An 18,917-nucleotide genomic window follows, 5' to 3' on the forward strand; every position below is an offset into this window, starting at 1 on the left:
TATTTTGGCATCTGATATTTGACTAATTTCTTATTCATTTATTTTATAACCTGCTTTTTCTTTATGAATTGAAGGCTGTGTACATAGTATACACAGTACATAGTATACATTTTTGCCTGCATCAACAGCCCTATAAAGTTGGTTGGGTTTAGAGATACTGGCTCAAAATTATGCATTGAGTTTGTATGCCTGAGGTGGGATTTTCCCCAGTTCTAACCCAATATTTGACCATTATATCACTATTAGTTTTGTCTTGCCATCCAACTCTGTAGCTTTTCATATTTTAGTCACTGATAATCCCACATACATCCCACAATAACTTAAAGGTCAAAGTGAATATTAATAACTATTATGATTTCTAGCATTTAGTAGTGTTAAGACTGAGACAACAAATAACCTTTCAGTGTTTAAAATTTTCATTAACAAATCGATCAAATGTATACGGAAATGAAAGATCTTAATGACCAAGAGAAATTAGAACAGATTTTACAAATAAAATATTTTGCCAACTTAGTGTTGGCAGAGGGCCCAGCCATCAAAAACTTCAAACCCAAATCATAAGGAACCCTAGGGAGTCCTTTGTAACTTTGAATCTAAACAATCAGTCAAAGCAAGGACCAAATGTACATGTTTGCCAATTAGCACACTTTCTGAAATTATACACTGATGTTCAATTGGACAGATTTTTGGAAAAATATGGTCTCCTCCCAATATTATTTGATACCAGACTGTTAAACTGTAATATTATGTAAGAATATATCCAACTGAGCTTCTTAGGCCTTATTTCTGATGAGACAGCAACAATAGATTTGTATCACATGTGACATAATTCATTTGAAATCTATCAGCTATATATTTTCTGAGAGTTTAGTCAAAGTATAAAATCAATTATTGGATGCTTTCTAGCATAGTTGTCTTAAGTGCTCAAAATGATTTTTGTTAAGCTTGTAGGACAGCTGTTGAGTAGGACAGCTGTTGAGTAGTTGCAGGTAGTCCTCAACTGATTACCACAATCGAGCCCAACATTTCTGTTGCTATGCGAGACAGTTGTTAAGTCAGTTTTGCCCCATTTTACAACCTTTCTTGCCACAGCTGTTAAGCGAGGAACACAGTTGTTAAGTGAGTCTGGCTTCCTCATTGATTTTGCTTCTCAGAATATTGCAAAAATATATGACGGCAACCGTCATAAATACATGCCAGTTGCCAAGCATCTAAATTTTGATAATGTGACCATGGGGAAGCTACGATGGTCATAAGTGTGAAAAATGGTCATAAATCACTTTTTTCACTGCTGTGGTAAATTTGAACGGTCACTAAACAAATGGTTGTAACTTGAGGGCTACCTGTATTAGGTAGCTAGGAAGGCTGTTTCCTGGCTATCAGGATTAGAGGAGTTTCCCATTACATTTTTGGCCCACTTATGGAGGCGGCTATAGAGAGGGTAGCCACTATTCTCTCGATAGATGTAGACTCCAGTGATGGCATCCCATTGTGACCGGGGCTGAACATTGTGCACATTATATGCTTGGACCAGTTCCTGGTCCTCTTTATCTAAGTGTACAAAGCCAAAGAAGTTTTTGACGTTGTTGGCAGCCACAATCTTGGAATGTACTTCCGCAGTCCGTTGGAACAGCCTAGCTTCACTAGAGTGGTATTGGTTCCAGTAGGCTTCTTGGCGGTAGCTGAGTGGTGAGCAGCAATGCTTTAGGCACTTGGTGATGAAGACAAGAACTGCAACCCCACCAATGAGCATCCATCCAAAGAGCTGAAGGGAAAGAGAAAATATGAATAGAACATGGCTTGAATTGGTTTGATTTTTAACAAGTACGCTTTATTAAAAGCCTACTTTTATTTTATTTCTTTGAAGTAAAAATTGGACCCCAAAGTATAATTGAAACTCTAATCAAGTTCAGTTACATTTGTAAGTGGATAATGGTGAAAGCAATAATTATAGTGTACCTTCATTTTTTCTGGTTAATAACTGCAAGGTTTGTGTTTAACTGCTAGTTGAGGATTTTTATGGATTAAATATCTGAAAATAATCAGTTTTGTTTGAGTGGACTTCCATGCAATCAACAAATTCCACTGTTTCCCGAGCACTCTCGTACTTGCTCTGGAGGCTACTAAAATTTAGGAGATATTCTTACAAACTAAATTAAAAACTTTTGGTAAAATAAAAACGGTTCAGATAGATAACCATTTGTCTTGCAATGAAGAATAGCATCTACCAAATTATGCTGTTTAAGCAGGCTTTTACAGGGGATATGCTATGGAAGATTTTTATTGTTATTCTTTGGTTTTTACTGTGGACTGAGCCAACATTCAGTTTTTGTTACTTTTTTCATTTTGATTACTTGTTTGTAGCATGTCATGTTCTTAATCTGAATTAATGAGTATTGGAGTTCATGTTTGGATTTTGTTTTATGATTATAGTATAGTATAGTCATATGTCAGCTCTCAACTGCTTCAAAACATGTCAAATTTGGTATTCAATGTATTTTGAAGCAGAAATCTTGTCCTACCATTCGTCTTTCACCCAGTGAAAGAACTTGCTGATCATCTGCCTCATGACTTGCTATTTCTTCTGGGCGAAATAACAGGTTATGTAGTAAGTCACGTGGTCTTCTCACTACTCCATTTTAGTATTCAATGTGTCTTCCAGAATGAATTATTGACGAGGACTGAGGTACCACTGTATATTATATGTACATTATATATATATAATGTGTATGTGTATATATATATACACATACACATACACATACACATACACATACACATACACATACACATACACATACACATACACATACATACATACATACATACATACATACATACATACATACATATATATATATATATATATATATATATATATAAATATGGTGTTTTTCCCAAAATATGACCTACCCTGAAAACACCCGTAGCCCGATTTTCAATTCCTGCATGTAAGATAAACCCTACCCCAAAAATAAGAATGCCACCATCGCGCCTGGTGTCACCACTCTCAGCAGAATGTTGCAAGGCTCCTTGCGCCAATGTCGTCACTCGCGTGCGCAATGGCACAATGCACCACACAGCCTCCTGCAAGCGGCAGCACTGGTGCAATGAACCCCGTGCATCCTACCGTGAGTAGTGGCAATGGCATGCTGAGCCACGTGGTATCTGGCTGCAAGCAGTTGCAGAAGAGGTTTGGCAGCAGTGCGACAGTTGTTGGTTCGTGGGAGGTGTGGCTGCAGTAGTCCTAAGGTTAGCAGGTAAGACTCCCCCCGAAAATAAGATTGAGTGCTTATTTTGGGGCCGAAAAGAAAATAAGACTGGGTCTTATTTTCAGGAAAACATGGTATTTTTTATGAATAAATAAATTACCTGTGACTCGTATCTTAATCGTCTTGTAACTTCATCCTTAAAACGTGTCATGTTGGCTGGCTGATCTTCACAAGGAAACCTGGCCAAGATATCTGGTCCATAGCCAAGTGGGAAATGATCCAGGGAAGTGGGATCCACAAATTCACTTAAGGCACAGACATAGGCTTCTCCACGAAGCAGTGAGATCACCGACCATGTGACAGGAGCCACTGCAGCTCTTCCCATGACAGATCCAAAGATCAAGAAATTAGCTGCTGCAGAAAAGTTCTTGGTTCCTCGCTTGTGACACTCAGCCACTAAGTTCCAAGTGTGGTTGTTCCAGATTACACCGATTACGAACAAGGCCAGAGCAGGCACTCCTATGGCAGCCAGACCGTAGATGTAATTCCGAATTGGGGAACATGGACAGTGAAATGCAACCACCGAGAACAGTTCCTGGCTTCCAACAGTGCCCAGAGCCACCAAGCCATTGAAAATCATCACATCTTTACTTTTAAAGAAGAGTGAAAGAAAGCGGAAATTTTCAGCAATAAGAGCAGCCATTTTAACAGGGTTCAGTTGGAGCTTTTAATATTTTAATGCAGATGAGATGTCTATAGACAATCTTGGTCTTCTCAACTCTTCATTTACTGTAAAAACAATTGTGGATTTAATAACTCCACAATGTCAAAGATCACTAGGCATCCACATATATTTCAACTATATATATTTTATTAAGTAAACTAAACTGCCTATGAACCTTGTATTATAAAATAATGCATCCAGTTTACAATTCATGAATGCAGGGAATATCTTTCAGCATAGTTTTCTCATGTGCTAATTATACTAAAAGCAGGTAAAATTTTAGGAAATAAATTTGTAAATATTAATTATAGAAGAATTTATGCAACTTCAGTGTACAATATGCACTCTATTTTAAATGGTTATACATTTTATTACATATAGCCCCACTAAAAGTATTTATTCTCCTTTCATGTACTGAGAATGTATAATAATAATAATAATAATAATAATAATAATAATAATAATAATAACAACAACAACAACAACAACAACAACAACAACAACAACTCCGCCGTTGCCGGTCCCAAGCCCGGATGAGAAAGGAGGAGGGTTGGGGTCAGGTTGGCATCTGGTCCCGTAAAATCAAACCCGCCAACCCATACAATATGGTGAAAAAAACAAATAAGAATTCCATACCGCATCGGTCGTCGCGCGGGTTAACAAGGGCCACGGCGGATGTTGGGGTCCCTGGACATCCGTCGACAAGTGGGCTACAAGTGGACCAGCCCAAAAAACGACAAAAATATAGTGCAGATGAAAAACGTGCCATAATGGCCTGTTACTACAACTCAGAGCCAGAAAAAAGAGGCTATTTAAAGCGAATGTATGAATTATGGAAAGAACAATATCCAGATTCAAATGTTAGTGAACAACGACTAGCAGATCAAAGGCGATTTATTATACGGAATAAAGTGTTTAGTGAAGTTGAACATGAGGAAATTCAGGCAAATTGCAAAACCCAAAAAACAATATCACAAGCGGAAATAACTGATATTCAAGACACAACTAAAGACATTATAGTAGAACTCCCAGAAGAAGCTCTCGGGGAGGAAATAACATCACCACCACTAGAACCAGTTATCACTGAACCAACTGATGAACTAACTCAAAAACAAAAAGAATTGAAGGATAAGATCATGGAGCATTTTCTGCTTAATGAGGAAAGGCAACGTTTACCATCACTAAAAACTGTGCCTAAGAAAATTTTGGCCCCTATCATGAAAATGGTTAATGCAGTGTTTTCAACAATTGAACCGGGATCCATCTTGGAAACAAACCAGTTAATGTACAGCGCAGCTGTAATAGTCACTAATGAACTAGGCATTAAAATTAAAGTACCTAGTCACACAACAGAAAAAGCATCAAAGCCAAAGTGAAAAATCCGTTTAGAACAAAAAATCAAAAAATTAAGGGCAGATGCTAGTAACTTAAAGAACATGCATGAGCAACGGCTTAAAAACAACAAAATCATAGATCGGCTAATCAGAAGATATAGATTGGATACAAGAAACATCAATGAAGATGTAGAGATTGTAAAACAGCAGATAACAGCAACAGCTAGAAAAATTGAAAGATATGAGGCACGAATCATCCAATATAAACAAAATCAGCAATTTCGATCAGACCAACGGTGTTTTTATCAAAGTCTTAATGTGAATGGTGACACCAAAAGTGAAAAACCAGAAAAGCAGGCCACAGTTGAATTCTGGAAAGAATTGTGGGAAAATGCAAAGGATTACAACAAGAAAGCAAAGTGGATACATGACTTTGAGAAAAGCATTGGCAACAAACAAATGCAAGTATTAGAAATAACAACTGAGATGGTCAAAAATCGAGTTAAAAAGGTAAAGAATTGGACATCACCTGGAAAGGACCAATTACATGGTTTCTGGCTCAAATATCTGATCAGTTTACATGCAATATTGGCCAGGCAACTGAATGAAATTTTACAAAAGGGCCAAATTGATGAATGGTTGACAACTGGAAAAACATACTTGATTCAGAAAGATACAACTAAAGGAACAACACCTGAAAACTACAGACCAATAACATGCTTGCCAACAACCTTCAAATTACTCACAGGCATTATTGCAGATAACATGATGGATTATTTGGAAACAAACAACATCTTGCCAGTAGAGCAAAAAGGCAACAAAAGAAGGAGCAGGGGCACAAAAGATCAGCTTTTAATTGATAAAATGATATTAGAAAATTGTAAGAACAGAAAAACGAACTTGAATATGGTCTGGATTGATTACAAAAAGGCATTTGACTCACTGCCACATAGTTGGATCATAAAATGCTTAGAAACAACTGGCATTAGCAAAAATATTAATCCTTTACTGAAAAGGCGATGAAACAATGGAGAACTGAGTTGGCAGTAGGGAATGAGATCTACGGAATGGTTAATATCAAGCGAGGAATTTTCCAGGGTGATTCACTTTCACCTCTTCTCTTCATCATCGCAATGATCCCACTATCAGTAATCTTAAAAAAAATGAAATTAGGCTACCAAACAGCCAAAGAAGCTGAAAAAATTTCTCATTTACTATATATGGATGATTTGAAACTCTATGGAAAGTCAGAAATAGAAATCCAATCATTGACAAACACAGTCCGAGTATTCAGCACCGATATTTCAATGCAGTTTGGCATGGAAAAATGCGCCACTGTATCCATAAAAAGGGGCAAAATCACTGCATGTGAGGGAATTGAAATGCCCAATGGCCAATTAATTAAATGCAAAGAAAATGAAGCCTACAAATACTTAGGCATTCTGCAGTTGGATAACATCAAGCATGGAGAAGTAAAAACTATTGTCAGGCGAGAGTACACCAATAGAGTTAGGAAAATTTTGAAATCTAAATTGAATGGTGGAAACACAACCAAGGCCATAAATACCTGGGCAATACCAGTTATAAGATACACAGCTGGTATAGTTAACTGGACACAAGTTGATTTGGACCTTTTGGACCGAAAAACCAGGAAACTAATGACAATGCACTACAGTTTACATCCACGTGGTGATACTGATAGACTGTACCTGCCCCGAAAATCAGGTGGCAGAGGATTATTACAAGTGAAGCAAACAGTTGAAGAAGAAAAACATGCACTGGCTGATTATTTAAAAGAAAGTCAAGAACATCTATTAATCGAAGTAAAGAACAAAAATCTACTGAAGGCCCAACAGACGAAACAAGAATACAGAAAAGATGTGATAAAATCAAGAATGGAGAGTTGGCAGAACAAAGCACTGCATGGCCAATTTCTGGGGAAAAAAAAGATAAAGTGGACAGTGAACAAACTTGGTTATGGTTAACAACAGGTACATTAAAGAAAGAAACAGAGTCACTAATCCTGGCTGCGCAAGAACAAGCTATCCGCACAAAGGCCATTAAGGCCAAAATCGAAAAATCCTCTGATGATGCCAAATGCAGACTTTGCAAAGAAACTGATGAAACTGTTGATCACATACTCAGCTGCTGTAAAAAAATCACGCAGACTGATTATAAATTGCGGCACAATTCAGTAGCACAAATGATCCATTGGAATTTGTGCAAAAATTATAATATTAAAACAGCAACAAACTGGTGGGAACATCAGCCTGAAAAAGTCACCGAAAATCAGATGGTCAAGATCTTGTGGGATTTCCGTATACAAACCGACAAAATACTGGCGCATAATACACCAGACATCACACTGGTTGAGAAAAATAAGGTCACAATCATAGACATCGCAATACCAGGTAGCAGGGTTGCCGAGAAGGAACATGAAAAAATTGCGAAATACCAGGTCTTAAAAATCGAAATTCAACGATTATGGCACAAACCAGCAGTGGTAATTCCAGTGGTAATTGGCACACTGGGTGCTAATCCAAAAGCACTGGAATTACATTTAAAACAGTTAAAAATTGACAAAATCACCATCAGTCAAATGCAAAAAGTCGCACTGCTTGGATCTGCACGCATATTACGAAAATACATTACGACGTCCTAGGCCCCTGGGTGGGGCCCGACTAGTAATCAATGCCAAATCCGACGAAACAACTGGCCGCTGTGATACAATTCTGTTTTTGCGAATAATAATAATAATAGCAGCAACTTTCATCTGTTCTTCCATTCCCTTCCCGGCTGTCTCTCAGCTGCCTGCTTGTCTATCTTCATTTTCCATCTTATAAAACAACAGTCAAGTGTGCCTTACCTTTTCCATGAATCTTGGATTCTGACTCTTCTGTTTTGCCATGTGATGCTGAGATTCTCATTTTTTCATGTCCCTACAACTAGGATATTATCAGCATTAAATAGTTAACCTGAGTTTGCCGTATTAGTGTGAATAATTTGGGCCGAGTTTATAACATTTGATGAATTACAGGAAGTAAATAGTTACTGTCTGACTAACTTGAATCAAGAGGAGTAACAAGGACAACTTGAATTTACCAGCTTTGGTGACATGGCTCAGTGGCTAATATCTACAGTCACTGTTCATCTTCGTTGTAATGTGTATAAGATATCACTAAATGTCCTTTATTGACAACATTAGCCGCCCGGAGTCCTTCGGGATTGGGTGGCATATAAATATATTTAATAAATAAATAATAAATAAATAAACATGAGTAATGAGGTATTTTTATGGCAGAAAAAAAGTCAAGGGAAAGAATCCTAGTTAGTGACTTCTATGTATAACACAAAATTTATTCCTTGCATTTCAGATCTTAAAATTTCAAACTGATGAAAAGTAACTGCTTGGAATGGGTAGTTTGATTATATCTTAGTTCAGGGAAAATTCCATGTCCTTCTTTCCTTCCCACTGATGAAACTTTTTTGGGGAAGAGTAATTATATTAATATTTAACCAAATGAAATTGATAAGATTTTCACTACTTTTCCCTCTACTCCAAGTGACTCAGAGGAATTATTGGAGAGTTAGATTCAGTGGTTTCTTTTATTGTATTTTTTTTTAAGTTTCATTATAAAATAAAATACCAGGAAAAAAAAATAGAAAACTAAGAGAAAGAAAGGGAAAACGCAAAGAAAAAAGGAAAAAAGTGGTGACTTTTGATTTTTTTTCAACATGCTAAACTACAAAAAGAGAGGTGGTTTAAGTTGTATGATCACAATACCCCCTTTAGCTCTCCCCCCCCACCTTGCTTGGGACAGCCGGAATTGAGTTAACCCAATAGCCATCTAACTGAATCTCTGTGGAGGCCCAGGTTTCCTGCAAGAAGAGGATGTCAAATTGTGATATATAGTCAAAAAAGAGTTGGTCTTTTGATGGGTCGGACCAAACTGCTATATTCCAGGTTATAAGGGAGAGTGGATCAACTTTTGGAGCTCATCAGGAAACTTGATTTATACAAAGGGAAGTTGCCTGGTTGTTACCATGGATTGAGGTGTCCTCGCACACTGAATTGGTCTTCTTTAAAAATAGAGAGGCCCCGTCTAGGTCATGTGTAGACTCTTGAGAAACTTGTTCAGGGTAAGAGGTTTTAGAACCAGCTAGCAGAGCTTGCCATTCTGACCTTCTTCTCTGGTTGTAGGACAAGGCGTTATTATAAGGTGACCAGATTTTCAGATTGGTAAAGAGGGACACCATTGACCAGGGGGGTGGGTTTGACTAAAAATTTTATATTTTGTCAAACATGACCCCAGGACACTGAAACCATCATAAATACAAATCTGTTGCCAAACATCAAAATTTTGATCACGTGACCATGAGGATGCTGCAATGGTTGCTAAGTGTGAAAATGGTTGCTAAGTGTGAAAAATGGTAATCAGTCACTTTTTTCAATGCCATTGTAACTTTGGTCACTAAATGAACTGTTTGAAAGTTAAGGCTAGCTTGCATTATAATGCCTTATGCTAGCTTATATTTTCAAGAGAGAGAAGCTCAACTCCTTGTTAGAATTGAAATAGAAATGAGAGTAGAGTAGAGTAAAGTAGAATAGAATAGTTTATTAGCCAAGTGTGATTGGACACACAAGGAATTTGTCTTTGGTGAATATGCTCTCAGTGTACATAAAGAAAAATAAAATAGTAGGATAGTGGGATCCTTGCTGCACCAAGCTCAGAAAGCAGCGATCCCACCATCTCCCCCACACCTCCTCATTCTGAAAGAGGAGGGGAGGTGAGGGATCCTTGCTCACCAAGCTCAGAAAGCAGCGATCGCACCATCTCCCCCACACCTCCTTGTTCTGAAAGAGGAGGTGGGGGGGGGATCCTTGCTCACCAAGCTCAGAAAACCTCCTCTTTCTCCCTCTCATTCTCTTTTTGGGGGGAAGGAGGAGAAAGGACAAAAAGGAGAAAGAGGGAGAAATGGCTGCAGAGAGAGCGGCGCCCGAGAGAAGCGGGCAAAAAAAGAGAAAGAAAAACCTTCCGACGGCTGAGCCACTTGGCCCGGGACCAGGCCTCCTCCTCGCCGCACTGCTGCCGCTGCCAGAAAACCGTCGCTCTCCCTGCAGAAAAACGGCGTGCGTCGGCACGCACACGCACAGGAGAGGAGGGAGCTTCGCCCCTCGTCGGGCGCTGCGAGCGAGCCGAGCGGAGAGAGGGAAACCACTGCCCTCTAAAGGCCACATCGGGAATGACACTTCAGAGAAATAAAAACTTTTTTTTTAACGGCATCCTTTTTTAAATTGTTTTCTTTCTTTTGGAAAATCGGGACTTTTTGAACATGCTGCGGAAGACGGGACAAATTATTAAAAATCATGACTGTCCCGCCAAAAGTGGGACGTCTGGTCACCTTACGTTATTAGGTCATCTTTCATTCTTTGCAATGGTGGCTCTGTCATGAGTCGACTCTCAGTATCTTGGTTTGGAGCTGGCGGTGCTGAAGGTGTCATGGGATTTTCACACAGGGATGAAAACATCTCCATCTCTACTGGGGTCTCTAATACCCCCTTTGGGTCTTGGCTTCTATTTTCTATGATTTTGAATTCATGTAATCTCTTGTCCTCTGGGGGGGAAGTGAGAGGCTCAATTATTGGGAAAATCAAGTCTATAAGTGGCTCTGCTGTGTCCATTGTGACCAATAAGGATTTCTTTAAATTTTCTAGCTTGAATAATATATTGTCTTGTTCTTTCCTTGGGAGAGCACCAAAAGCGTTAATGAGGACAGCTTCTGTGCTGTTAAGTATCTCTTCTCCGGGCAAGACTGGTTGACTCCCACTATCATTCTCTTTCTTTTCCAAGGTTGAAAATGAGGTGGTGTCATTCACCTCGGAGGCTCGCATGTTAGCTATTAACGGAATAACCCTTTCCTCACCAAAGACACTGATGGGAAAGATTTGGAAGGAGGCTAAAAATGCCTTCATCTTGAATAACATCTGTGGTATGGTGGGCTGTTTGAAAGACAGAAGGATCCGCTTCCAATTTGGGGCCTCAGGTAACCACTCCACAGCACGGAGATCAATCATGGTCCTGTGATAGTGAAGAAGCTGAAGTCCGTTGAAATGGATTCTAAAAGCTATCCTTTGTGTTTGTAGTGAGCGATGTGATTGTTGTAATTGAGGGAGGGATTCTTTCCTGATTTCTTCTTTATTGATACCTTTTCCTCTCATTGCCTTGTCTGGGGGAGGACTGTTTTTCTGAGAGGACTGCTTCCTTTTATCTGTCTCTTTAACTGTTTCTCTGGCTCTTTGCTCTATTTCCTTTTCCTTATCCTGCAAATGGGAGTTAATCAAATCTTCTGCCAGAACTTTAGTAGGAGTACTTGGGGCCTGATATTGTATGAAGAAAAACAGCTAAATCTTTTTTCAATGACTCTACATCATGTTGGATGGCAATTAATTGTTCAAATATTGAAACCACCATTTGCACTGTGAGAAGGCATTGCTTTGCCATAAACTCAGTTGAATTTTCCCAGGGTAAACTCTCCATACTCTGGATTATCTGGTTGTTCTTTGCCTTTTTAGTCTTTAACTTAGACTCCATAAAGGAAGTTATTGGACTAGTTGTTTGTGATAAGAGCTGGCTTTCATTCCCCCCCCCCCCCCCCCCGATCGGAAAAGTCTAGTAAATGCTGATTTGCCATATCTTTTTGCCGGTCCTGTTCTAATCTCTCCAGATTGTTGGAGATGGTGGGGTTAGTTTTACTTACAGATCTCTTGCCAACAAAGAGCTCCTCAATTCTTGGTTGTTTTGCTGTCTTCACTGGAGGGACAGATCCTGGGCTGGTGCCATGGAGTTTCTTTCTTTTTCCCATGCTTATTTAATTCTTCGGCAGCAACAAAAGTTTTTGTTTGTATTACATTCTACGCTGTTATCTCCACCAAAAAATGTTAATTAAATAAAAAAGAATCCAGTAAGAGTACTAAAAATTGATAAAATAAAATAAAACCGGGAGGCACTACTGCAAACACAGTTTGCAGGTATGATCAACCTCCCCCTTTAAAAATGAAATGGTGTAAAATGCCAAGTAGTTTCCAAAGAAAATCATCCCAGAGAACAGGGATGCCTGTATAAATATTGAAAAGCATTAGCTATTCTGCCTTTAATGTATTCTTCAGTATGGGAGTTATTGCTCTGGCTGTGATTACTGCATCTTGGATACTCTGATGTAATCATCCAATTCAAACTGGATTTTAAATACTTTACCAGTATACTTAATGGAACTGCTTCTCTTGTATGGTTTAACTTTTATCTCTTATCTCAGATTTGTAAAAATGTTCCATGTATTCCTCTTTTTTTGCTCCCTAATTTTAGCTATAAAAATGTTTTCCTGGTTTGTTTTACTGTTATTTTATGCAAAAGCACTGCAAGATACTGAATTGCAAGTACTTATATTCATTCAGCTTATATAGCTTCAGCAACATATCCCTAATGCTTTATTTGCTTGCTCTTATACTACAGGATATAAGGCTGGCTGAAGTTTCTACCCTTTCCTTTTCCATTGGCAAGCTTTCTGCTTTTTCAAGAGAGTCATTTTTATTTTTATTTTCCTTTTACTTAGCATGTTATTTTTAACTGTTCTAGGGCAAGTTCCTGCCTTTTCTAGCTAGAGTCAGTTACATTGTTCTCTTTTGAAACAAGTACAGTATAGTACACTTGAAGGCCCATAAAACAGTATCTCAGCTTTCTTTCAATTTATCCTCTCTTCTGGAAGCAGCAAGAAAATTAAAATAATGTTAAAACACCATTTCCCTATTTTAGATGTCTGTGTATGGAAAGAATTCACTGTCTCCAAGCGCCTAACTAAAATTGTGACTTGCATCAGCTCAAGAGTGCCTGCTTAGCATTAGCTGAAATTTCCAGAAGAAAAGTTTCATACGTACATGTTTTCTTTGGACTATGGGAAGCCTTCCACACACCACTGCGTATCCATGATCAGCAAGCTCAGTTAAAGCCGTCCTGGAGTAATGCTTACATTCAAGACATACACTATTTACTAGGCTTGCTTCTTCATTTAAATATTTAAGTGACTCATCTGCTATGTAAATGATTAAAACATGTAAATATGTATAATATAGACACTTCAAAGTGTACTCTTGCCAAAGAGAAGGAACAATGAAATAATATGTAAGTTGTAAACCAAAGATAAAAGAAGAAAATTTAGGTTTATTACCTATCTACAGAAGGAAAAGCTCTTGCTGTTTTATTTTCATTACAAATGTAATGGAACAGAATCAAACTAGCCTCAAAATAAACTTTCAATCTATCAGGTATGAACGTTGGCAGGATTAACCTAGGACAGATGATTTAGTATGAATGAGAAGGATATGTATAGTTTATGGAGGCATTATGGTGAAGCAATATAGAAGCTTCCATTAGCAAAGAATTATCTGCTTTAGCTATGCAACTTATGGTGATAAAGGGTTTGGTTTCCCAACTCATCCTATTATTAGGACCTGGTCACCTGGAACATCTTTTTCACATGCATTAAGACTCCAGTGTGTTAACCCTGCAAGAGTACATGCTGACTAAGAATTCTGGAGATTGAAGTCCTAGGAGATCTGGAGGATTCTTGCTCATAGTTATACAGTCAGCCTGAACTGTTTATATTTTCTTTTTCTGAGTAGCAACCCGGATGGAGTGGGGAATATTAAATAATCAGGCTTCTTTCAAATGTCGGTACCTCATAATATTGCTCCATTGAATTTGTTATCCTTGATTGAAATTGTTCTCCTACCAGTGTTAGCTAGATAACATCTTCATTTATTATCTACCCATTAAGAGCTGTAATCTATTTATCTGTTTATGTGCCTGAAATCTTGTACTTGAAATTCAGTGTACACAATCATAATAATTTATGCAGACAAACTCCTTTCTACAAATTAATATATATGCCTGAGTCACGTTCTCTTGAGGCTCAAGGACTGAAGCCAGATCAGTTCTCTTTTAGGCAATACTTTCAACTTTTGTTGCCTTAAATCTCCAATAAATGTGGAGACTGTAGGTTGGGGGAGTGAAAAGTGTAGATCCATTGTCCGTATCTCTACCCACATCCACATTTATTCCTTGTTCATTGCAGTGGAATCACTACAATAATTAGTAATGTCATTTAGGACACATGCCAAGAAAAGCACATGCCAAGCGTTTCATGTGTCATCCTAGTGCAATAGAGCCCCACCCTTAGACTAATGCCTAAAAGTTAGAAACTAGCTAAAATTAAAACCAGAACAAAACCAAACAAAAATCCTATCATGTCCATGATTCTAATTTGCAGATTTGAAAATATTTCATTTTCATTATTTTAAAGCTGAACAACATCGTAATATGCTAAGTGAATGGACTTAACACTTTGTTACTGCTATAACAAAGTCCTTCGGGATTGGGCGGCATATAAATGTGTCTAATAAATAAATACATACATATAAAAAAAGCTTTAGTAACTGTTGATGGTTTGGGGGGAAAAAGAATCTGATCTATTTCTGACATCTGATAGCTTCTCAAACTAATTTCTGCCTAAAAATAAAGCTATCTTTATATTAAGGTGCAATACTTTATTTTCAGTAGGTGGAGATGGTTTTGTATTATAAACTGGTACACTTATTTCTCTGTTGTTCCTTATGTTTTTACTGTTATTGTAAAAAGTCTTGCTTTTTCTAAAACTGAAATGAAACATGATGAAAAATAATCTTTTAGCACTTACTTCAGGGGGTGGCTAAAGCAATGTCCGGGGCTTCTCTAGTGACCATGTGGAGTCTGAATTTATTCCAGGTTTATCCAGATGTCCGGCACTTGAGCTGGGCATTGGGATGAGAGGCAAAAGTCGCTGCTGTCCGAAGATGGGTTAAAAAGAACGGGTGTGTTGATTTCTAGCAGTTTCCTTTTGCTCAGAAAGGGCCTTTTTTTCATTTGAGAGGGGAGGAGAAAGTTTTCCGTCAGGGTGGAGATTATGCATGCAGAGAAGGAGAGGAAAAAAGGGGGGTTTGCTTCATTCTGTTGCTTTATGAGGAGAAAAATAGAAAAATTATTGGAAAAAATGAAACATTCCACCATTAAACTAAGATGACTCATAAGCAGAAGGAAGGAATTCCGTCCTTCAGCTGCCTCAAGATACTCAGTTAAGAAATTGAATATCCTCTGGTTTTCTAAATAATGTTTGATCAAGAATGGATTTTGAAGTGTGTCTCTCCCTCTCCCTCCCTCCCCCCCTCTCTCCAACATTGTTTAGCTACTCCCATGAGAACCAATTATGTTCTCAGTTCATTGTGACATTTGGTCACTCGGAATCTACTACATCGTGCCACTTTTTGAGCCCAGCTCCTCCCTCTGGCAAGCTACTTAAAACAAAACGCAGCCTTCAGACTGAAGAAGTTGGGAACATTTGTTATGCAGAACCCATAGCAGATTGTTAGAGGAGAAACTGCATACAAATAAAGATATTGTTAGACTCTGTCCCTGCTTATAGTTGACTGCATTAGACTCGCCTCTAACAATGAAAATTCCCCTCTTGTCTTCACAGTTTTGTCTTTATTTCAACCCTATTCAATAAGTGAGATAGTCATACATAATCATTACATTACATTACATACACAATATTTTTTCCTAAAGCCAATATTATTAAGATGTGCAAAATCTGTAAAGCTTTATTTCGCAGAAGAAGTTGTGGGTGATCTGCCCGAGGTGGAACCAGAGATATGCTTTGCGAGTCTTGGAAGATACCATTTCCTCTCTGGTCACTAACCTTTGTCCATAATTGCTTTCCATTTGTTTTCCCTCCTGACTTTTTTAAAAAACATCTATTGCCTTTCCATCTCCAAGCTACTTTTGATGACAATGTTCCTCTAACCCAGAGGTCTTCAAACTTGGGAACTTTAAGACTTTAACTTTAAGCCAGCTGGAGAATTCTGGGAATTGAAGTCCACAAGTCTTAAAGTTCCCAAGTTTGAAGACCTCTGCTCTAACCTTTTTCTCAAGAAATGCTATTTAACTCAAAGGGATTTTTTTGGTATAATTTTCTTCCAACCAGTTGAAGTGCTAACATGATGTCAGAACTCATTTTGACTAATTTAGATAACTACCTTGCACAAAATGTTAGCAGATTGTTAGTTACTTCAATTATCAATATTGTTATTGTCAAGGAAAGAAAGAGGCGCTTCTAGAGTTGTCTGTTTTAGTGCAGACCTTTTTGGGTATAATGCAGTTAAATGTCAGATGGTTATATGCAAGAATCTGTAGATGCTATTTGCTACTTTCACTCAGGCAGCAAAATGTTCTGAACTGACTCTGTTTTGACCATTTTCCCTGTATGCAATCATAAAAATCAATTTTCCATTTATAATCATAAAAGCAGATGAGACACTGATGCAATATATCTTGTCCAATAATTGCATTTGACTTCTATCATCATCATCATCATCGCTTTGCCATTACAGGTTTTTTTTAAAATTTATACAGGAAGAGGTTCCTAGTTTCAGTATGATTGCAGACAGCTGGAGTAACAGATAACAACTTAAAAATAAAGTCCCAGAGGTTTGTATTACATTAACTGTCACCACAAAAATAAAAAGAGAGAGCAAGAGATAAGAGCCCTTAGCCAGGGGCTGCCATGTTTATGTGGTTAGAACATTGCAGATAGCTAACATCTGCTATGATATTTGTGTCAGCAATTAATTAAAGAGTCAGGAGTATGTTTAATATCAAGATTAGTCTTGCTATTAGAAAGTTGCTAGAGAGAGTGAGAAGAAATGGCGGTAGTATACACTGGAAAAAGAGAGAAAAAGAAGGAAAGAAAAGAGATGAAAAGCAGAGGTTTTTTTTGTATTTGAGCTAATTTTGCAGGCAAGATGTGATATCCCTAATATATGGTTGATATATGTTCTTGGAAGTGCAAGTTAGGCTTGTGATTAATGCTTTACTTTACTTATCTTATTTACTATGCTTATTATCTTTATTTTGTCGAAATAAAATAATTTTAAAATGCATTTGTATGATGAAGATATAGTTTTCCATTTCCTTTTTTAGAACTATTTTAGAAAGCGAGGCAGGAAGCTTTGCCAACCAATGTTGGAATTCAGACACTAACCCATAAAACAATTTATGTTCTTCTCTTTTTTTGGGGGGGTAGTAGTGATTACCCTCTCTTGCAAATAGAGAATAGTTATGATGATAAGCTTTTGCATATTCAAAACCCAATGCATTTACTAAAGTGATAAGCAAAATTAAATGGCCGTGCAATGAGTGATTACATTCTCATGTTGATTCAACCCCCTTGCAAAACTTGTTATACTGTACAGTAATTCATGGGTTCATTAGGAACAGAATGGATATGTGCCTCTGTATCTATGATCAGATAATTCTGCTCTGATAGCACTCTTTAAAAAATGAACCCTAGGGGTTATATATTGGATTTTTCAGTTATATTTCAGCTAAACTGATGGATACCACAGGCAGTCCTTGACCTTCGATCACAATTGACCCAAAATCTCTGTTGCTAAGTGAAACAGTTGTTAAGTGAGTTTTGCTCCATTTTATTACTTTTCTTGCCACTGCTGTTAAGTGACTCACTGCAGTTAAGTTAGTAACATAGTTATTTAGTGAATCTGGCTTCTCCATTGACTTTGCTTGTCAGAAGGTCACAAAAGGTGATCATATGACCCTGGGACACTGCAATCATCATAAATATGAGTAAGTTGTCAAGCGTTTGAATGTTGATCATGTGACGATGGGGATGTCACAATGGTCGGTAAGTGTGAAAAATGGTCAAAAGTCACTTTTTTCAGTGGTGGTGTAATTTCGAACAGACACTAAACAAACTGTTGTAAGATGAGGATTACATTATCTCTAAGAGAAATTGGTGTCAATAAAATTTCAGTGTTTTTTTCTCTCTTACATAATTACAAAGCTGATATGGCAATCATAATGAAGGTGATGATTAATTTCTAACCTGGCCCATAAAATTGCCAAGACTCAGACATATCTGAATGGATAACATCATCACCTTCTTCATAATAATCAAATAGTCAACATTTTCTTTATGGGTGACAGGTATAATTGCATTTTTTGAAATATACATTTCATTATATAGAAAATTTGGTTCCTCTTGCTTAGGAAAAAAGGTACAGCCAGAAGATACAGAATTATTTTCACTTGGTAGGAAATATTAATAATAACAATAAACCATCAACAAAATGGTTATGACCAATAGTGTGATATGTCAATATTATGATCCAATTAGTAAGCAAAAGTTCTAAATATACAACAATAATATCCTTAATACTGTATAGAATGTAATAAAAATGTTTGTTTATGCCAGGTTTTGCATTTTTTCTTGCAATGCTTTAAACTGTGGTTGGATACTTAATGATTAATTGTCATCAGCAAAACTTCTCTTTGATATTACTCTACTTACTAAGAAAAAAGTGATTCTGTGTATTGACAAAAGAAGCAAACCATTTGGAATACATTTTAATATTTTAATTTGTGTTATTAAATAAACAAACCATTAAATAAATAAACTTGGAGTACACTCTCATACTTCAATTTATTTTGCCTCATGCACATATACTGTAAGTTAGACCATATGATGTACCTTGAAACAAAA

General features: G+C 37.4%; 1 protein-coding gene across 1 annotated transcript; it reads right to left on the reverse strand.

The window, feature by feature from the left end:
- Positions 1-969: 969 nt before the first annotated feature.
- CALHM2 (calcium homeostasis modulator family member 2) lies at positions 970-15,757 on the reverse strand. The gene is made up of 3 exons (XM_087725000.1): positions 15,021-15,757; positions 3,373-4,001; positions 970-1,765 (listed from the first exon to the last, which is right to left on the reverse strand). The coding sequence occupies exons 2-3, from the start codon at positions 3,913-3,915 to the stop codon at positions 1,349-1,351; spliced, it is 960 nt and encodes a 319-aa protein (XP_087581126.1). The 5' UTR covers positions 3,916-4,001; positions 15,021-15,757; the 3' UTR covers positions 970-1,348.
- Positions 15,758-18,917: the final 3,160 nt, after the last annotated feature.

The sequence above is a fragment of the Thamnophis sirtalis genome, unplaced genomic scaffold, assembly GCF_051295495.1.
Source record: "Thamnophis sirtalis isolate CommonGarterSnake01/CBP01778 unplaced genomic scaffold, rThaSir2_p1.2 scaffold_11, whole genome shotgun sequence".
In the NCBI taxonomy this organism is placed as follows: domain Eukaryota; kingdom Metazoa; phylum Chordata; class Lepidosauria; order Squamata; family Natricidae; genus Thamnophis; species Thamnophis sirtalis.

Coding starts and splice junctions, on each gene's coding strand:
- CALHM2 (XM_087725000.1), bottom strand. CDS start 3,915: ATGGCTGCTCTTATTGCTGAAAATTTCCGCTTTCTTTCACTCTTCTTT. Junction 1,766..3,372: donor GATTAAGATACGAGTCACAG/GTAATTTATTTA, acceptor CTTTCCCTTCAG/CTCTTTGGATGGATGCTCAT.